The following is a 22,643-nucleotide window of genomic DNA, read 5'->3' as shown; positions in this document are numbered from 1 at the left end:
TGTTTTAGAAAGATTTTATTGTAAAGAAAATAAATTAGACGACAATTATAATTTGCGAAACTATGTCTTAAAGTTAGACGTTCTCAAAAATATCAAGTATGGCTGACGAATTTCCAACAGAGTTTGATGTTATTGTTATAGGCACAGGTAACAGACAACACCCTTTCATAGTAGTTCAAAATCTCAAGAATTTTTCCTTATGTTATTTTTGATCGAAAGTTTGCCGCAATTCCCATAAATAGTGTAGCCTGAAGGTAATCAATTGAATACACACTGTGGGATCAGAATTTATGATTCATAGTCATAATTTTTTATCCTTATATTTGGTAATTTCTAAATATAAACCAGGTTCATCTCATACAAATTTACATAGATGTATTGTTACTGCCTTTAATGATATTTTTAATTTTTGATAATATGAGGCAGGCATTACCTCAGAAACATGAGAAAGGGGACGAAGTCTGTATGAATTTTTTTTTTTTTAATTTCAACATATTTTAACTTCAAAATCTGTTACAAAAGAAACTAAAATACAGTAACGTTTCCAATTTTCGTTCTGTTGTAAGGGATCTTTTGTCTTTTTAAAGTTATGATGTCATATTCAATGTAAACAAAGAAACGCTATTATCAGGTAACATTTTTTTCATATCAAAGAATTATTAAAAATGAATTGGTATAATTCAGGGCTCACACTACTTCAAAATTATAGGGAGAAGTGACTTCTCTTTTTGAAACTGATAGGGAGAAGTGGTGAGATTTGAAAGAGACGTGCTCATTCGCGTGGTGCGCTACAATGTTTTGATTTTACTATAGTATAAAGGGTCATATGTAAATAATATTCTTTTTATATTATTCAATTCATATCTGAGTATACAATTAAAGTAACATTTTAAATTAAAAGTTGTTTAAGTTTTACTAAGGTTCTTGTGAGAAACTACCAACTAAATATTTAATATCTAGCACTAAATAAAAAAAATATATTTTAAAAAATGTAAAAAAGTAAATATCTTGGAGTAACCATCAGTAACAACCTAACATGGGATAAACACATAGACAATACAGTAGGCAAAGGAAACAGAACTTTGGGGTTTATACGTAGAAACCTCAAAGGCTGTACAAAACCTGTAAAGGCAGCTGCATATGTGTCCATGGTAAGACCTGCAGTGGAATATGCAAGCACAGTATGGGACCCAACCGCTCAAAATAAAATCAAGGCAATTGAACAGGTTCAGAAAAGAGCTGCACGATTTGTGAATAACAACTACATAGACCGAACACCTGGCTGTGTCACAAATATGGTTAAAAATCTAAAGTGGGAAAGCCTCGAAGAACGGAGGAAAACAAATAGATTGTGCATGCTATTCAAGATCCAGCATGAACTTATAGATATAGACCGTCACCAATATTTGATGCCGAATGATAACCGGACCAGAGGTAAAAACCGCTTCTTCCAAGAAAGAACAAGTACAGACACCTACGGCCAATCTTTCTTCCCGAGGACAATCAGGGACTGGAACAACCTACCAACAACAGTTACAGCGACCAACACCGTTGAGGGATTTAGAGCTGCCCTGAAGGCATGCTCTGAAAGGAAGTAGGAAAACCAGTTGTAAATAATTTTAATTGTATATTTTTCTGCGAACGTTTAAATGTAATTTGTAAATAGCCAAGAGAAATCTTTCTGTGTTGCCCGACACTGCGTAAAGTTTTCGCGCGGAACCATTAACATTCAGCAATGAATCCGGTTCCTTACCTGGAAGAAGAAAAAAAAAAAAAAAAGAAGAAGAAATTATAATATATCAATTACAATTTAATTCAAATCTATCTTGTGTATGAAATTCAGTGTTTCTCATCAAAAAATATAAAAGTTATTAAGCTGGGCCATAATATAATTAATAGTCTCAGAGTTAAGCAACTTTGAAACAATCCATACAAAATATAGGGAATTATATACACCAATCAATTAGATGTAACCAAAAGTCTCTTAATGCGTGTGGAATACGTAATTTTTCCCTTTGGGATCAATATTCTTCTGTCAGCTGTTCCATCCGTGCGTCAGTAGTAATTATTGTAAAAGTACGGATTTCGGTCATAGCTGGTCCGGTTCAGATCCGTAGTTTAGAAATCGGTCAATGGCGGACGAATGCAAGAAAATTTACAAAAATAAACGATGTTTGACAAGTTATTTGGGAAGGAACATAACGTTTTTAATGCAATAAATGGATTAAACATTTACTGGAGGCAACTTTCATCACGTTTAAATGAAGTAACAAACTTATTTGGCCGACGAAATTTAGGTTGATGTACGTTTTCGAGTAACAAGCACCGGAACTTGCGGAAATGCACGAAGTGATAAAAAGTTGTATTTTTATCAAATAACCTGCTACACACTGCAAAGACAATGCTTCAACCTCTTTTCTTAAGATAATGAATCGTTTCATCAACTTGGTAAAAATTGAAAATGTCCGATGACGGAGGCTTCTGAAAGCGAGTACAGTCAAGAACAGGGAGACTTGTTTTTGCTTTTGGGGGTCGGGGAAAGCGAAGTGACGGCCGGGAAATCGACTTCTTTGCCCAAGTCGCCTGGTAGCTTGAGCCCTGGGTATTGTGTTCCTTCCTATATTTTACTAGACTGATAAATATATTCTTTACTCAAAGTCTCATGACAAACGAGATCAGAAAAAGGAAGATTTCTGCCCAAATGCTGGAAAATAATAAAGTCTAAACAAAAACCTTAACGATTTTGAGTTTATTAGTCATGTTGGTAGAATGATTTTTTTGTGGGAAATTTGAAAAAAAAAAAAAAAAGATTCTGGTAAAATGCATGTTTAAACTGATGCTGTTCATTCATTTTGTAATTAAAAGTTGACATTTGCTTATCTTTGACTTGTCACAATGTACATATGTATTTCAGGTTTATCAGAGAGCATTTTAGCTGCTGCTTTTTCTAGAATTGGTCAAAAGGTGCTTCATATTGATAGGTAATAATAAGATACAATAATATTATTCCCGATATTTGTCTCTTGTGGTGTGTTCAATGGTGTACAGACTGTAGAATGTTTCTCAGGGTTTCAGGTGTATACTTCCATACACCCTTCTTTTTACATAAAAGAGGGACGAAAGATACCAAAGGGACAGTCAAACTCATAAATCGAAAATAGACTGACAATACCATGGCTAAAAATGAAAAAGACAAACAGACAAACAATAGTACACATGACACAACATAGAAAACTAAAGAATAAGCAACACGAACCCCACGAATAATGTAGGGTACAAATATCAAACAATAATTCATCTACATGTATGTATGTTTAAAATATATAATCTAATGTATATATGGACCCAATCTGTACTGGAAAAAGACTGAATTTATTTCCTTTTCAAACATCAGGTATTAGCAAAATTTGTAAATAATGAAATATACCTACACATGGTAATTCCCAGTGATAAAAATAGCTACTTTATGTAAAACAGCCAATCAAAACCATCGAATTCAATCACAGCTTATATCTTTTTTTTTTAAATGTGTTATACTTCAACATGTATCAAGTTTGAAGTTTTTATTCAATCAGTCAATTAACATGATTAATTCTTTATTCTGTAGAAGGTCATCTAAGTTAAACCCTAGTCCCTTATTTGTATGTTGTGTAAGTTCACTGAAAAAAGAGCTCACATTGCTACTGTACTGTCATGACTAAAAAATAAATAGTTATTTCATATTTTTTTTTTTTATAGAAATGGTTATTACAGTGGCAGGTGGTGCTCATTTAATTTACAAGCTGTAGACTCATGGATTAATCAGGTAGAAATGTCCGACTTGTTTAATGACATCCATCCTCGACCTTAGAGGGCATAAGTTGTCAAATTCATGTTCATTGAATTGACTCAAATTTTTAAATTTGATTTATAGCATATTTAAACATATGTCCAAAATACAAATAGTAAAAAAGAAATAATTTTATAACACATGGACTTGTTATTATAATGTAACTGGAGTCAGTTTCACAAAAAACTCACGATTAAGATCAATTTTAGTTGTAAGTTTTTTTGTGAAAACGACTCTAGCATTTCAGGTATATTTTAAATCAGACACAATCTAATAAACCATCAAAATGATCCATAAACAATGCAGATGTTCACATCTTCAACCCATATGTACATGATGTGTAAGCAACAACAAAAAATTCACAGTCAAAAAAGAAGGGGGAGATACCAATGGTACAATCAAAACTCACAACTCAAATATAACCTGACAACGCCATTGGAAAAAACAAAAATCAATGAGACTAAGCACTTCAATGTACCCTTTCTTTCTTTTTAATAACTGAACATGTTTAACACATGAGTAGTCCAGCTCCAGCTACAGGTCAAATTGAAGTTGGTATAAATACAGATTAAGATGAGGTTGAGTTATTGACTTGCAAGCCAATAATAATAAGCAATGTTTTTTAAGCTTATTATGAGCAGAGGCATGATAAAAATATTGAAGAATTGTGTGTTGATAGGAGACAAGGAAAATATTTTGATAATGTGTTGTTATTTTAATAAAGATATTGATGTCTTTCAGACGAAAGGAGAAGATGCTCTGAAAGCCACTGATGCGGATACAATTAAAAATCTAATAAGTGATGAAGAAAGTACAATTGAGCTTGAACTAATAGATAAAAGTTACAGCCATACTAATGTTACATTTAATATTGGGTGAGTGTAATGTCACAGGCTTGAAAGAGATAATGTTTAATGTAATTCTTTCTTTCTTTTTATGACCAGAAAATAATTGTGTGTGTTGACAAAAAAAACACAAAAATGTCAGTTTCTTTTGTTGTTGTTTAACTTACAAAATTTTCTGTCTGTATTAGGTAGCACCAAGAAATCATTATTTCTGAAGGGGATTTTAGATTCTTCTTTCTGAATATATATCTTTGAGAGAAATTATTAAAATTAAAAGTATTTTCAAATTGTGTAGGGATAAATTATTGTAAACTTTTTTTCTACATTAGTGATGACAAGACAGATGTAGAAAGTGATTTAAAGGAAAAGGCTTCTTCTGAAGGTACTTTAAACTCTCAATGTAAAGGAAAAGAAAGTACAGAGAAAAATGAAGAAATTTCTGAGAAAGCAGATATAATTGAAAGTAACGAAGTTAAAAATAATGACTCAGTAGCTGCTAATAACAGCAGTGTTGCCTCTGAACAAAGTAAAAATGATACTAAGGACACTAGTCAAAAAGTGAACACAGATATAAAGGACAATGTAACAGCTGATGTTAAGGATTGCACTATAGATGTCAAGGACAGTGGTCTAAATAGCTCAGATTCTAAAACAATTGGAGAAAAGAAAGAACTACCTGAATCTGTTGTTGACAATGACATAAAGAAGAAAGAAGAAAAATGGACAAAATCTAGATTATTGAAAGAATGGAGGAAATTTAATTTAGATTTAACACCAAAGGTGAAAGAATGTTTATATAAAAAAAGAAGATGTGGTATGATTGCCAATGAGACAACTGTCCACAAGAGACCAAAATGACAGACATTAACAACTATATGTCACCGTATGGCCTTCAACAATCAGCAAAGCCCATACTGCATAGTCAGCTATAAAAGGCCCTGATAAGACAATGTAAAACAATTTAAACGAGAGAACTAACCCTCCAAAGAGCCTACATGTATTTAATAATCAATAAAAAAGAATAACACCTAATTTGCTGGTCTGGAGTGGACAGAAATTATCTTCAGCTTCTTGAATTGTTCTGTCTGCCACACTATGATATTTATTTTCTTAACTCCTCTTCAGTACAACCGTTTCTCCTCATGTATTTTGAATTTACTATGATTACAATATTTCCTTTGTTTGTGTTTGATTACAGTTACTTTACTGTGGTGGGAGTATGGTACAGCTTCTAATTACATCTGACATTGCCAAGTATTGTGAGTTTAAAACTGTCACAAGGATGTTAACATTACTGGATGGAAAACTTGAAAAGGTGAGTAATGTAGCACAAGGGATATGATGATTAAGTTCATGACACAAAACCTTGATACAATATTGAGGAACAATGTTTTTGTGTTCTTTGTATTTTTTTGCTACAATATCTATTTAATGTACTTTTGAAATCTATTTGATTCTCATAGATTGAGGTTAATATTTTATAGATTTTGCATGATAATTAATTCCTTTTAACATGAAACGTTATCAATATTATTATATTATGCATACAGTCATACAAAACTAAAGAAAGTAAAGAATAATAATTTATGCAAGGTGTTTGGTTAATTTGTTCTTTTATGGATTACTGTATATATTGTTCAGATGTGTTTTATAGGTACCATGTTCTAGAGCAGATGTATTTAACAGTAAAGAAGTATCTATGTTGGAGAAGAGGATGTTGATGAAATTTTTAACTTCCTGTGCAGAATATGATAAAAAGCCAACAGAATATGAAGGTACATCAATAAATTAATGGTTTATTCACAATATTTCTTTATACATTTATAAAAGAGAATTCTTGCATATTATAAGATTTTGATGGATAAATTGAAATTAACTACAATGAGTTAATTAATTTAAACCATTCAATTGTGGTTATCATCTGTCAGATTAATTTAAATTTAATTGATTAAAAATAAATAATTAAAGAATGTATAAATTGCAATACTTTTTTTACACCCATTTACGGGACGTATTATGGTATACCGTTGTCTGTCCGTCCATAGTCAACATGTCGTACATTAACTCAAAAATGCTTTAACCAATTTGCATAAAACTTTGGTGAATTGTTAATATCTATTGACGTGAGCTCTTTTTTTTTTTTTTTTTTTTAAAGATTTTAAGTTTCAAAGTTATGTGGTTTTATTCATTAAAAGAAGTGGGAATTTGCCAGTTTTGGGACAATAATTCAAAAATGCTTTCACTAATTTGTAAGAAATACTAGTGAATTGTTTATATCTCTTGACATGAGCTCCAGTATGATTTTTGTAAATTTCACATTTTACATTTCAGAGTTACAGGGTTTTATTCATTAAAAAGAGGGTGATTTTCCAATTTTTGGACAAACACTCAAAAATGCTTTCAGCAGGTCTCATTAAACTTTGGTGAACATTTTATATCCATTGACATAAGCTCCCATTTTATTTTTATAAATTTTGATGTTATGTTTCCGAGTTATAGGGTTCTGTTCATGAAAAAAGGGAAGATTTTCCAATTTTCAGATAACTCAAAAATGCTTTCAGCAGTTTTCATGAAACTCTAATGAATTGTTTATATCTATTGACGTAAACTCCCTTACAATTTTTATAAATTTCTGATAGGACATTGAGAAGTTATTGGGCTTTATTCTTTGAAAAAGCAATGGGCTTATCATGTGCTCATAACGCAGCTGTTTATTATTGAATGTTGATATTTGAAAATAAAGAGTATATCAAAGGGTTTTTATATGTGCAAACTTGGATTAAGAAGTATCAAATAGATTAATAAGACATCTTGTTTGTTTCAGCTTTTACAGATAGACCCTTTACAGATTATTTGGAATCAAAGAAACTTACCAAAAATATAAAACATTTTGTACAACATTCCATCGCCATGGCTACAGGTGAAACATTAACTCCTGAGGTGAGTTGAGAAAGAATATAAATGTGTCTGAATTTTTCATAAGTGAAAACAAGTTTATTGATATATTTTGATAGATGTTGATATAATATCATGAACATTTCAAGACTATGAAAGTGAAAGAAAATAATAAAGACTGAAAGTAACAGAAAGTTATAAATCTGGTTTTTGGGCGTTTATGCATTGAATATACTTTCATCCATCAGTTCTTCACAAATATAAATAGTTGATGATTTTATTACTTTGATGTTTCAAACTATAAGCAATTTTATGTGAAATTGGTTTTGAATATGAAGTTTTTGAATTATGATATATTGCCATCATATAGGTCAACACTTATCGTCAAACATATTTTGCTATAATTACAGGGTTTAGCTAAAACCAAGAAGTTTCTACATTCCCTTGGACGTTATGGAAACACAGCATTTCTCTGGCCTTTATATGGATGTGGTGAACTTCCTCAGGGTTTCTGCAGGTATTTTATTCAATTATGAATAACATGATTGAAAAATGAAAATTATAAGTTTATATTGAAAGGAAGTGAAATAAAGAATATAATATTATGTCTTGAATGTTCTCACATCATTAGAATAAAAAGTTAATAAAAAAATGTAAAATTCATTCAGGGTTGAAAACAAAAAGAGAGCTTTGATATATATACATGTATGACCAAGAAGGTATATTTATTTAAAAAATATTTAAATGAATTAAACTATGCAAGGAGATAGTAAAAACAGGGTATTTAGCTATTTAGCTAATGTTAACTCATTGTTGGTATTTACATCAGTTTAAAAGACCACTTTATGAGAGTTTATTTTTTACAGAATGTGTGCTGTTTTTGGTGGTGTTTATTGCCTGAAAATGTCAGCCAGCCATTTGGTTGTAGACAAAGACAATAAGTAAGCTAATGGCTTATGAAGATACAAAAGATAAAATATTAAAATAGAAATAGAACAGTTTTGATGGACATTTGAAAATTAAATATTAAAATTTTCTCCCCACTGATAAATGAAAGCAGTCTTTACCCTTCAGTGCTTACAAGCACTTGGATATTTCAGTCACTCAACCTTTTTAAACAAATGAAAGTAGTGTTAACTCTTCAAAATGTTATTTTGAACAACAATGTATTATCAGTTATATTTACACATCAGAAGATTGAAAGTAACTAAAGGAGGTAATGAAATTTGACAATTCATTTAGAAAAAATCATCAAATTTAAAATTGTAATTTATAATGAAAGAAGATACATTTATTAGGTTAATATTAATATGACAGCAATCAAACAACACAAAAAAAAACCATCATGAGCATTTTAACTTGTGGAAAATAAGGATACCAGTATATTAAGCTATTGTTCAAGATTCAAAATATTAACAGTTATCTCCCATTGTCCACCAAATAATATTTACTTTATTTTATAGATGTACTGGTGTGATATCAACAGATGGAAAGAAATTGACAGCTAAGTAAGTTATCTTTGTTTCTCTAAAATTAAGATTGGAAATGGAGAATGTGTAAAAGATAAAACAACCCGACCATAGAGCAGAAAACAGAAAAAACCTTCAAAGGGTCTTTAACACAGTGAGAAAATCACACAACCAGAGGATTAACTGGCCCTAAACAAAGATGAAGACATTCAATACAATTATAAATATAAAGTGTATCACAGAGTTTTATTGACAAAATTTATAGTGGTTTTGACCTATGTTGAGAAGAAAAAAATTATAACTCATCTGTTATCATATCTTAATAGTCATATAGTCCATATTTTAAGATACCCAAAAATTTGAAAGGCAGTTACAAAAACTAGGGTTTATTTTAAGTGATAGATATGGCTACATTTTATATTGATATATGTTTTGTTCTTTAATTTTGATACTTTTATTTTCAGATATGTGATAATAGAAGAATCATCTGTGCCTTTTCCACTGTTTAATGCTTCCAATAAAAGGTAAATCATTATGAATATTTACCCAATCTTTTCCAAGAAAAAATTAGCTTGAAAAGTTCTGACATCTGAAAGTCGAAATTGCGATTTTATACCAGGAAGGTGCAATAAAACATAGATTGTGAGAACTATTCAAATCAGGTTTAAAAATTTGAAAACAACAATGAAAACCTAAAAAAAAATATATAAAAAGCATGCAAAATATGCTAATGTTAAGTGAAGATATAAAAGGTACATATGTATTAGTTTAGTATAAGGGTTAGTTTTATATTCTTTGTATTAAGAATTTTGTGTTATAATTTAAGACTTTATACTGGGCACACACGTTCTTTCCATTAATATTATGTCATTGTTATATGATTTGTTTTATATTTTTATTAGGTATATATCCAGAGCAGTGCTGGTTACAGACAAAAGTATAGTACATGATGGATCACAACAGGTAGGCTGGACAATGTGTCGTGTTGTAAAGACATGTTATTTATCAGACACATCAAAATGTAGATAAATTTCAATCCTTTATTGCTTATGCTTTTGTATGCAAGTATGGATTCCTATGGTGTACATATTTTTAAGACTTTAAATAAATGTTTGCATTTCATAAATCAGAACTAAACACATTACTTATATGGAAAGCTTTGGAATCCTGATTTGAGATAAGTAAGTCAAGGTGATTTTTTTATGGTACAGGTGGAGACAGAAATTTGAATTTATTTCGACTGACCCTGCAAGCACAGTTGGTATTTTGATTGGATTGATTTTCTTCATTTTATTTCGAAGGTTATTTCCCTTTGACTGTTGATGAAAAGATTTTGTTTTACATCATTATTAGACTAAGACAATTCTTTACTTTCTTTTACACTTTACTTATTTAATAAGCCTGCTAATAGATCCCAATGATTGGTTGACTGAAAGCTGCCTTATGTCAACAACAAATATAACATACAGGACACACACATGCCATTGTTATATAGTTCATCTTCTGTTGATTTTTTCAGTTATCATTGTTACAAATACCTAAAAGTGATGGCCGCTACTTAACAACTGTGATCGAACTACCACCCTCTTCTATGTCCAGTCCTTCACCTCTTAGTAAGTATAATGTACACTGTATTTTGATGAAATTTATTTATACTTTATCATTGTCTGTTTACTATTGATTCATGCAATAATAGAGGACAATTATTTTTGAGATTTTCAATTGTAAATCTTTACCACGATTTGAATTGATTTCTTGAGGCTAGAATTTTGTTAAAACCATGTAGTCAAGTACGCATAAAAGTACAATTTTACCTCAATCCATAAAAATAGGTCCCATTAATAACAGATAAATCCACAATATTTGTAACTGGTAGTGGACTATGTATTGGTATGCATTTCTCTCATAATGCTTGTTATAGTTAGTGTTGATGAAATTTTTAGGACCTGTTTAAATTACTTTAGTGTATCACCTGTTTTGAGCGTCTTTATGCTTTTACAATAGATTTTATATTCATGTGAGTTTTCCTTGTGAGGGTTAGTCCAGATAAGCTCTCACAATGCATTAAAGATAGGATTCATGTCGGGTTTTTTTTCAGCAATAAAACTAGACCATCATGAAGTTTTGTGAACAGTAACATTAAATACTACCATACAACAGTGATTACTAGATGTACACATGGATATACACAAAACAATAAATATTGATTGCTCCTTTAAATTTTAGATGTTGTACATATAACCATGGAAACAGAAAATGAAGATACTACACCAGAATTAGATTTACAAGATATTGTAAATACATTATTCCAGACAGAACCTAGTCAAGGTAAAACAAATGTAAAAAGTACAAGTGAGAGATTTAGGTTTAATCCACAATTTTATACAGAAGGAAATGCCTGTAACTAGTCTGGAATTTGAAAGTTGCTTTCCATTTCTTGATGTTTTTGAGCTGTTGATTTTGTCATTTTAGAAAGGGGTTTCAAATTTGAATTTCATTTGAGTTTGGTAGTTTTGCTATTTTACTGTTAACGGTTAATTGTTAAAAATAGTAGATATTTCAATTCACAATTTGTCAGGTCTTCAGGCCCAATTCTATTTAGACCTTGACTATAAATGTGTTTTTTTTTCTATTATTGAAGATCGTTTATTGACTTTCATATATTTTTTATGTTTTATTTTATTGTTTGGTTGCTTTCTAATGTATATCAGCTTACATATCGTTTTATTGATGTTTGTCAGATATTCACGATAGTTTTAATGTTGTAGATGATGGTAAACCAGTGATTATGTGGTCCATGTTTTTCAAGAGAGAATTTTACTGTGATGTATCAGTGGATAGGACTGTGGTCCCAGAGAATGTGATAGTGATTCCTGGACCAGGGCCACAGCTGGACCTAGATATTGTTGTAGACCAGGTAAAATGACAGGGTTTTAAGTGTTGGGGGACTCATAATTGATTTTCAGAATTGTAACAATTTTATAACATAAAATTTTTTAAGATATATTTTTCCAAGGTAATTGTTGATTGATATATTATTAATATATTATTTTTTTGTATATTTTGGAATAAGATCTTTTTAGTTTTAAGGCTAGTTGAACAAATGAAAGTATAAACTTATGGAAATTTAAAAATTTTAAACAGTCAATTCAACTTTTTTATTCTAGTTCTATGTTTGACAAGGATCACTTGAGTTGTAAAAAAAAACAAATAACAAAACCCCTGAATTTAGAGCCATAATTAGAAAAATTTCATGATATTATCTTTTTAAATTTATTTCAGAAACAAGTTGAAATAACACAATTTGTTCCCCTTTTTGTTCCTATCATTTTTCGAAGCAAACAGCAAAACGAAGCACTTCCTTTTTGAAACAGATCTCATGGTTTACTCAAATGAAGTGTAGATTATTCAGTTCACAAAATTCACCACCTTAAGAATTTCAAATTCTTCTGATTATATAAAAGAAAAAAGATGTGATATGATTGCCAATGAGACAACTCTCCACAAGAGACAGAATGACACAGAAATTAACAGCTATAGGTCACTGTAGGGCCTTCAACAATTAGCAAAACCTATAATGTATAGTCAGCCATAATGAAATGACAAATGTAAAACAATTCACAAAAGATAAAACTAATGGCTTGACAATGCTTGATTTCTGTACAAAATAATGAACTAAAAAATATAATATACAACAGCAAAAGACAATCTCTGAATAACATGCTCCTGACTTCAAACAGACAAACATAGAATGTTGCAGGCTTAAGCTAGTTTGTTGGCGTTGAATCCTCTCTAACCTTATAATTAGACACTAGTGTAACTGCACAATAGAAGAATAAACTATAAAACAATAAACGAAAATCAAACGTGAGAGACACCAAAACAACATCAAACACTCAATAACAGGCTCCTGACTTGGAACAGCTACATACATGTTAAGTTATAGGTTTAAACTATTTCTACCGCACCAACCCTTCCCTAACCTGGGACAGATGTCAGTTTCAGGTTTTTGATTTCCTTTTTGTTTATCCCAATTATATCATATTTTAATCAGATATTGTTTTCTTTCTTTAGTCAAGAGCTATATTTGAGAAGTTAATGCCAGGAGAAGACTTCTTACCCAGACCACCAAATCCAGAGGATATCATCTATATTGATGATGCAGAAAAGGCTGTTAAGGATGAAAGTAACAAATCAGACTTTACAGAATCTGACCAATCAGAATCTACCAATAAGCCAAATGACCAATCAGAGTCTGATAACTCAAACTGCACAGAATCTATTGATAAGCCAAAGGACCGATCACAGTCGAATAATTCAGACACCACAGAATTTAAATCAGACCAATCAGAAACTATCGATAAGCAAAATGACCAATCACAATCTGATAATTCAAACTCTAAAGAATCTAAATCTGACCAATCAGAATCTATCAATAAGCCAAATGACCAATTACAGTCTGATAATTCAAGCCACACAGGATCACCAGATCAAACAGGTTCAACTGACAAAAAAGAACCAAAAACAGAATAATATGAATTTGTATATGGGAAAACACTAATATATTATGATATAGAAAGATTATCAGTCTTTGAGAAATGGTGCAGATACTTTATCAAGCATTTTATTGGAATTACTAAGTTTATGATGTTGAATTTTTATAAACTTTCAAATGATGTAAGAGTTCAAGAAATCATTTAGTTTTCATTCACTTCTTATTATCTTACAGAAACTGATTATGTGATATCATGTCGATGATTTTTAATATTTAAAAGGTCGTGCATTTGATTGAACCTTGGTGACTGGAGATCAGGTCACTCAGAGGAAGAGCATTTCTATAATTTGTATAATGAACCAAATTCATTTTTTTCCTCTACTCATGTGTATTTGTATTTGCTATGTGATATTAATAGGGGAAGCTGCAATATTTTCTTTTGATTTATAATGTTTTAACTGTTACTGATATAAAAAGATTTTAAAGCAAATATGCATTTAGACTATCAAGAATTTTTTGATGGGGTTTGATGTGATAAAATGTTTTGTTGTTTCAGTTGTGAAAAGATGTTGTTGTTGAAAAGCATTTCCTTCATTAATTTATGAACTTTTGTTGTTGTCGCAAAGATAAACAAAGAATTCAAATAAATAGCTGTTGTTTATTGATATCGAATTATTATCAGATCATGATTTAAAAAAAATAAAGACATGATGTTATTTTTGTTTGTATTTCAATTACATCTGAATAATGCATTTAATTGTATTTTTGCTATGCTGAGCTGTATGCAAGCATGTCAATAAAATATGAATCACTTTTTTTATACAATAATTCTAATTAATGGCCTTGGTATTAAACAATAAAGTGACACAATGAAATGTTACACATAAGCTTATAGTACCATTCACAGTTTACACACATAACATTATCCATGGAATAAATATTCTATTTTAGCTCAATTCTCTGAATACAAATCTTCTATTTAGTTATAGACATATCACTGTAACAACATTTTATTTATAAGAGATGTTTGGGATTTTCCATTACAGAACATGGATTGGACTATTTCAAATATTATATTATTTGGAAACCACAGGCAACACATCTTTATTGGACACACACATTCTCTTTCATTCTGGAGGTGAATCTTATATTAAAAGGTCATTTGATGAAAATTAACAATGTTTGTAAAATTTTATAAAACTATCAAAATATTGGTATCATTAATTTGATCCATTCTTATTATTACAAAATTTGAAATCCTACTTAAATTATTTTATAACCATGTTAGATGTATGCAACAAACAGTATTGCAGGTACAGTTGATAATGCAGTACATATCGTACAATATAGTGGGTTCTCAATTATGATACCAGATGAAAAGTTGAACAGCAACAACAAAACCCATTATGCATATAAAGAAGAGTATTACAGTTTGAAAAGTCATGAATATTTAATTAAAGCTATATTTATATGTAACAATAACAAAAAAAATACCTGCATAACTAACATATAAAGTATATAGCAATGAAAATAGAATGTGTTATTGTTGAGGTCTATGACTCTTTTCATCTAAAGCCTGGACTACACCTTTCTGTAACACAACTCCATGGTTGTGTAAGAGCATAGCAGGCCATACTATAAAGTCAACATAGATACCAGTTTTTGTAAACATTTCAAAATAATTTGTATCTAGCTCCCAGCTGACACCAGTATCAAACACAAAACCTAATGGTGGGTCCTGGATAGCACTGTACCAACATACCTCCAAACAGGACCTTACATAGGGTTCCAGCTCTGAGGGTATGTCCTTGGTCCCTGTACCTGATTCTGGGGACATAAATAACTGAAATGGAAAGATAGTAAAACCTCTTTAATAACTGTTCCTTTCTTAGCAATTAGCTGGACACATTTATCAAATAAAAATTTTTAGGAAAGAAACAAGGTTTATCTTCCTGACTTTAGAACTTCAAGTTTTCAATAGTAATCTTCCAATATCTTAAATTTCTTTGTCCACTAATTACTGATGTACATTTGACAAATTATATGCCCTTTACAAAATCCATCTGATGTTTATTTTAGTTTTACAATGAAGTCTTTTATATATATGAACTCACATTTAGGATGATTATGTTAATGATGAATTGTTTACAGACTTTAAAAAAATGTATTGTTACCAGCAGAAAACCTTGGTAGCAAATACAAAAGTCCTTCGACATCCCCACCTTTTTTGCACCCTATAAGTTGCTGTAATTGGTAAAGACAAAAAAATGTAATCTTTTATTTGACTTTGAATGGCCAGGTTATACATGGATACAGTGCTTTAATATAACATGTGTCTTATGCCGTATGTGGAATTCTTGGATCTTTGATTTAATATACAACACAAAAGGAAACTTCTGTTATGTAAGTTATGTAGTTTTAGGGGTTTGTGCCATTGTTATTTTGTTTATCAATGTGTACATTAAGTGAATCTATTTACACCATATAAATTTCCTATCGTCTGCTTAGCTATATGTTTTCTCGTTTCTTTTACCACCTTTAAGTTCTTCACTGACAGTTGAGGAATGTTGAACTGAAAAATAAATATATGAAAATGAATAAAAGGAGAATAACAGTTAATTTCAATCAGAGAGAAACCATAACATTATTTGAACCCCCAAAAATTTATTGTTTTTCTTTAGCTTATTAACCATGTGGCAACATCATCCAATAATTCTGCAATGGTTTATTTTATTCAGCTTCATGTTTCATCTTTTTTGCCGTAACTGTAGACTATTAATCTAAACAAGTTTAACATCCATCACACCACTGTTATCTTGGTCATGATTTATTAACAAAGACCCACTCATTTAAAAACAGTATATGTTATGAGAAAAGACATGTTAATCCATTTTAACAGCTCCACTATACTTGGTAATAGAGCACAACATTTTTTATTTAACTTATTTTCTTTAAAACTTGCTTGAAGTATATAGTGCTTATGCTTATAATTTAATTTTTGGTTGTATTTTATTCCAAGTTTATAAAAGATATTTACCGTTGCCTCTACACTCATGTTAGGACCATAAGGAACTAGATAAGTCATCTCTAGGATGTGTAACTGGTGTCGGGATAAGGCACAGCAAAACTCCCAAGAATCCTGGTATAAATGAGAAAAATTAGTATCAGAATTAAGATTCTTCATATATTAGTAATTGTGGGTTAAAAAGAAATTGTATATGATGTATTTTGTTAAAAATACAACAAATTCATTGACCATTCAAAATGAGCACGTCTGACTAAAACAAGATATGCTGTAAGCAGGTTTAATGATTCCCGTACATTTAACAGCTCTATTACACCATTATATTTTATAACAAATAAACTTATATTTATACCTTAAATATTGTAAGCAAATAAATGCAGGACAGTTTTTCATCGTTAAGTTTCTCGTTTGCTATTTCATAGGCTCTGGGCCATACATTCTGGTAAACTTGATTAAACATGTCAGCTATCTTTGTTGGTCTGATATTCTCCTCCATATTAGGTATATCTGGCATTTCATCAGGTGTTTTCTCTGTTATATATTTTGAAAGTCTATAACAAAAAGATAGATACTGATCATGCTCGGGTAACTATATGTGAGGATGGTCATATAAAAATGTAAATGATCTCAAAATTACTTAGGATGACCTTAATAAATACAGAAACTGGTGTTACCTTTTTTAGTGAATCTCTTGATCCTTACTTTAAAATGAATTTGTGATTATTTTGCTTCTCAAGTATATACTCATGTAATTAATAAAATAGAACTGCATGGTGAACTTGTTCCTGCAGAGGATGTTAAAAATGTTTGGTAGTGTAGTGGCCATCATTTATTTTGTTGTGTTACCAATATTCAGTATGGACAAAAATGTTCCTTAAACAGCTCACATGCAGAATTAAAACGTAAGATATTGACCATTTTCCTCATTTTCATGAAAAAGACATTTTTGTACTTACGTTGTCATATAGAGTTCTTTGTCTGCCATGATTTCTGTCTTCTCTTTCCCAATACACTCGATTTGTTTCTGTAACTTTTCTACTTGTTGATTTAGGTCCACAATAACTGAATCTCTAGATTTACCAGCCTTTTCCATAACAAACTGTGTCATTTGTTTGTTTAAATCTACGTTTTCTGTTTTATAGTTTTCCAACTCATCGTGTTGTTGACGTATTGAATTCTCCAAGTCAAGAACTTGTCTGAACAATGGAAATGTTGACAATAACAATACAATTTTATAGATAACATAAAAGTTCCTATTCCAATATACGTTATATATATGTATATAAAATATAGTTCATGTCTTAACTGAAGGCTCAAGCTTTGGGTTAACAATCAATTTCAAATCAAGCAATGTGAAAATAATGTAACTTAAACATGTATTAGTAAAGCAATAAAAGTGCTGTTTCTTTGCCCGTGTGAGGTTTTTTTTTCTGTGCATGTACTTATTTTGTGTCATGGATGGACACCCTATATCCTTTGTTTTGCTATCATTGAACGTTTTGTGCATCTGTATAGTATTACTCTCGGTAAGAGAGATATGAATCTCACAATACTCCAAATTAATCATTTTATAGATTCAACTTTGTTGTTTAAATTTCAACTCCTCTTTGATAAAGAACTTGCAAATAGTCTTGGACCTCTTAATGCAAAAGGACCTTTAAGAATCCACTTACGATTTCATATTCACTATCTGTATCTTAAGCTCTGTCAACTCAGGAGGTTCCTTTTTCTTCCTTGGGTCATTACCTCTGTAAATATTAACGCTATACTTAATTCAAAACAGGCAAAATACGTAAATTGGCTCAAGCAATTTGACATCTTCGTTTATCTAAAATTCATTTCTTGATGATTCAAATATGTTTCATGAAATCGTACTAAAATCAATTGTTATGAGATTATGATGTCCATTTCATGTATAATGATTTACAATAACGATTCCACTGGACAACAGTCATTGTTGAAGGTCGTACTGTAAACTTTAGCTGTCATTTGGTCTCTTGTGGATAGTTGTCTCGTTGACAATCATACCACATCTTCTTTTTTATATAACATTTCCATTTCCAGAGGCAATGTTTACACTATCTCTACTCTTTTCCCGATCAAATCGATTAATATTTCAAAATAGAGAGAGAAAAAATGTAAGCCTGTTTTCGTCCATGAAATATCTACAACTGGACGTTATTCAACCAACATTCCAATACATTTCAGCAACTAATTTATTGCACTGTATTAAGACACATACATTACAGACTAGAGATTGAGGTTCACAAGTAACACAATCTCTCGAACGATAAGTGACTCGGAAAAAACTGCTATAAACATAGAACAAGAAAAAGTAATGTTGCAGGATTTAGATAGTTTCTAAGACTATTGCATATTAATAATGCATTAGGTAACTGCATAACAATACAGAAAAAGAAATTTCAATCTTGTCGTGACACTTTTAACTGAATGTAAATACTAGTATTGTAACTTAACCAAGGCTTGTTGCTTACCCAGGTGGCTTTTTTCTAGGATTAACAGCAGCTGTCTTCCCTGATCGGTCAGTCTGTTGTCCCTATCAAAACGAGTGAGAATAAAGTGGAATAAATAAGGTCAACGAAGTACGACCCGTGATTTTCCTGCTTTATTTTTTCCATTACTTTTGAAAAGGGGGCTTTATCAATTAATAAATCTTAGCTCAAGTCTTATTTTCGTCGTTTTTGAGTATGCAATTTTAGTAAAATTTGCTAAGAAAAAGATGAGAACCCCTTCTGGATCAAAAGAGTACAATGTTAGAAACTAAAACAAATAGTATTTTACATTCTTATTATCATATTTGATGGGCGCACTTTGTGTAGCCGAATAAAATCTTTATTTCAAAATGTATTAAATTTCGAACTTGTTCAAGAAGACAACGCTTTAATTTAAAGCCAATAAATTAATCACAGGATAACTGAATTCACAGAGAAGATACACGATATATAATTGTTGCTTATATAAGATACATACTGTTTTATTGCTGGCAGCAGATTTCTGTGATTGCACATTTTGAATACCTTTAGCGTTACTCCTATAATTAACGGTGAAAAAAGTTTGACTTGATTATACGGTATTACACCATACACACACCCACACATTATCATTACATTAGGCTTATACAGCATATATTCATCTTTACTCTATTTAAAATATAACATGTGAAATCGCTTTACTTATAATAGAGTTCGAAGAGTAAACAAATAAAGAAAAACTCTCCACAATAGATCAAATGAAACAGACATTAACAACTATAGGTCACCGTACGGCCTTCAACAATGAGCAAAGCCCATACCGCATAGTCACCTATAACAGACCCGAAATGACAAAGTAAAACAATGTAAAACAATATAAACGAGAAAACTAACGGCCAAATTTATGTAAAATTTATCAGATTGCAAGTATTTAGAGATAAATGCTTATTTTGAAAAATTTGCAAACCCATACTGAAAGTATGATTTAATATATAAAATTAATGATGTGGAGCGTTATTGTTAAAGCAGGAAAGGAAAAAAAGATACTTACATTCCAGCTTTCATCTGCACTTTACTCATACCTCATAGTCCCTAAAATAATATTAACATTATGTCATATCTCAATTAAATCTTTTAAAAACTACTGAATATTTTGTTTCCGAGTTTTACCTTCACTTCAATAACACTCACACACACACACAAAACGTTCAACCTAAGTTGTTCATGTTTAAAAAAAAAATTTAAACCCCTAAGCTGGAAATATATTGCTATTATCCCCTAAAATCTTTTTTTCATAAATTTTAAAATATATTGATCATTCAGTATCTTACCTTAATGAAAGAAAAAACAAGGTTTTAAATTTGGATTGAAATACTAAATAAATGCAGTTTTGATATCCGATACATTAGATTATAAAGACCGTGTAAGAGTTGTAAAAATTCTTTAGACAACAAATCTTTTAAATAACCTTTGAAAATTCATGAACTGCATCCAACCAGTGATCGGTTAAAAATGAAACAATATCAAGCTTTCGCCCAATTGAAACAAGTAATAACGTTATATTACTGATTTATTGCGACCGGCCAAAAGTTAGTATTCAGTCTAGAAGGTTGAACGATATCAGTCAATTGCATAGGGATGCTTCTCTTATTTCAGAAAGCAAGAAAAACTATGGTTAAGCCTTGCTTTTCATGAGAAGAATTAACATAAGTGTTACATTGTACTCACATGCGGTGATACTATTTCTTTTTATCCTGCGAAATTTTAAAAGTGTATCATAAACAAAAAAACTAGTTTTATACACTTGCACTCAAATTGAAACTGCAAAAGCTGACTGCTCAATCGTAATTATTAATGAAAACCTTCATTTTTCATACCCATATCATGAAAAATCGGTCTCAAGGTTTTTGGTTGATTAGTTATTGGTTGCTTAACGTCCAGTGGAAAATATTTCATGCATGTTCAGGACGAGAACAAATTTTTAATAATAAATACAACACGTGGTTCCTGTAATAGAGGCCGACCGGGATGAAGCTCGGGAAGACTTTGATTGCTACAGGAAGAGGGTATATTGGTTGGGGAAATAAATTTAGTCCAGCATCATGCCACATACGGACCCTTCAAAGAGTTGTTGCAAGGGTCTTTAACTTGCAGCGAGTTTGACACTCTCTTCACGCGAGGCATTGGATTAAATTAAACTTCCCCATTCTGACTAGACGTGGGTAAGTACTTGTACATACTGCACAGCCAAGCGGACAATTTTTCTATCCCCAGTCACCCTTGGGGCTCAAGGTTTGTGAAAATATTATCTTGTTAATAACACTGGCTGGTTTGTATTCTTAAAGAATTGCAATACCTGAAAAGCTCAAGCTACTTTTCGTTATTCCAATTTCCTTTATACATTATATCTAGTCTATGCATTTTTTAAATGATGATATCAATGGAAGCCCGTTTTCTTTTCTATTCACTTCTTCTTTTCTTTTGAATAGAAAGAATTATTTAAAACCTTTTCACTGCTTTGAATGGTATTTGACAGTTAGAAGCACACAGACACAACAACTACCTATACTTACTTGTTGACGAAATGGCTTTGATAAATAAATAAGATCCAAGAACAAATATATTGAAGTAATGGCACAAATTCATTATAGTATTTTATTACGAGTTATATAGCCGTATCATAATGCTATCTTTCAAAAACAGCGATAGGGACTGTCTTAAAATTCCAATAAGGTGAGCATTTGTTTTTTGTTGTTGCGCCGTGTGGCTTTTAGATAAGGAATAGCAATACAAACACGTTTCCCTCATGTTTTGTTTTGTTCTTTTCTTTGCCCATACTGAGTTTGTGTCATTTATGTTTATCATTTCTTTTCTATAACACACAGACGTTAGTTGTCAATTATACATAACATACATGCATTTATATATCTTGTCATTTTGAATGATAAAATAAAGATACTGTTCATCAATCTATTACAAAATATTCCATAACTTGATTATTGGTTTCCCTCAACCCATTGCATCCTACCAAATGTTACTCTATTGTAATTGCTCAATCATATCAAATTGCTCAGCTGGTGATAAATTTTACCAAACTGTTGTTGAAATGTTATTAAAATGGTAAAAAACGTCTATTTGAGGGAAACATCTCAATCTGAGAATACTTGCTTTACAACAGACAAAGGATCAACACTAATTCGACAGTATTCTGGACAAGAAGCGCATCTATGACATCTATATTAATATTGACTATCAACAATGCATCGGTATACAAATTTCCCAAAGGAAAAACATCTCAGGATATTTATAACTTCAAGCAAGGAAGCACATTGACAATCGGTGAGGTTAACCCAGGCTTTTAGATCTCTGGAAAACTCGTTCAGTGGTATAATCAAATGTTCAGCAAAACCAGTGCAAAACAGTAATTTATTATATCCGAATATATAAATATAAAAAAACCCCACAAGTTTAAAATTAATGCCATACAAAAATTATCAACTTCCGATACACCCAAAACTGCCAATTTATTGGACAAAACAGTTCATGGAAAATCCAAAACATGTTTGTGCAATATACCCAAAGTGAATTAGAAC

The 22,643-nt window shown here is 30.8% G+C and overlaps 2 protein-coding genes across 2 annotated transcripts; one reads left to right on the top strand and one right to left on the bottom strand.

Annotated features, from left to right (window-relative positions):
• Window positions 1-64: 64 nt before the first annotated feature.
• On the top strand, window positions 65-14,349 carry LOC139485215 (rab proteins geranylgeranyltransferase component A 2-like). The gene is made up of 17 exons (XM_071269495.1): window positions 65-147; window positions 2,915-2,981; window positions 3,739-3,805; window positions 4,571-4,704; window positions 5,004-5,454; window positions 5,873-5,989; window positions 6,329-6,449; window positions 7,499-7,614; window positions 7,980-8,086; window positions 8,436-8,510; window positions 9,033-9,077; window positions 9,503-9,562; window positions 9,941-10,001; window positions 10,558-10,651; window positions 11,265-11,366; window positions 11,807-11,955; window positions 13,113-14,349. Exons 1-17 carry the CDS (start codon window positions 99-101, stop codon window positions 13,569-13,571), a joined length of 2,274 nt encoding a protein of 757 aa, XP_071125596.1. The 5' UTR covers window positions 65-98; the 3' UTR covers window positions 13,572-14,349.
• LOC139485223 (uncharacterized) lies at window positions 14,172-21,845 on the bottom strand. The gene is made up of 9 exons (XM_071269510.1): window positions 20,102-21,845; window positions 19,550-19,610; window positions 19,054-19,115; window positions 18,232-18,306; window positions 17,515-17,754; window positions 16,911-17,109; window positions 16,571-16,672; window positions 16,013-16,105; window positions 14,172-15,376 (listed from the first exon to the last, which is right to left on the bottom strand). Exons 1-9 carry the CDS (start codon window positions 20,128-20,130, stop codon window positions 15,074-15,076), a joined length of 1,164 nt encoding a protein of 387 aa, XP_071125611.1. The 5' UTR covers window positions 20,131-21,845; the 3' UTR covers window positions 14,172-15,073.
• Window positions 21,846-22,643: the final 798 nt, after the last annotated feature.

This window comes from Mytilus edulis, chromosome 8 (genome assembly GCF_963676685.1).
Source record: "Mytilus edulis chromosome 8, xbMytEdul2.2, whole genome shotgun sequence".
Classification (NCBI taxonomy): Eukaryota; Metazoa; Mollusca; class Bivalvia; order Mytilida; family Mytilidae; genus Mytilus; species Mytilus edulis.
Note: the sequence above shows the minus strand (reverse complement) of the source record. Positions and strands in the feature narration are given on the sequence as shown.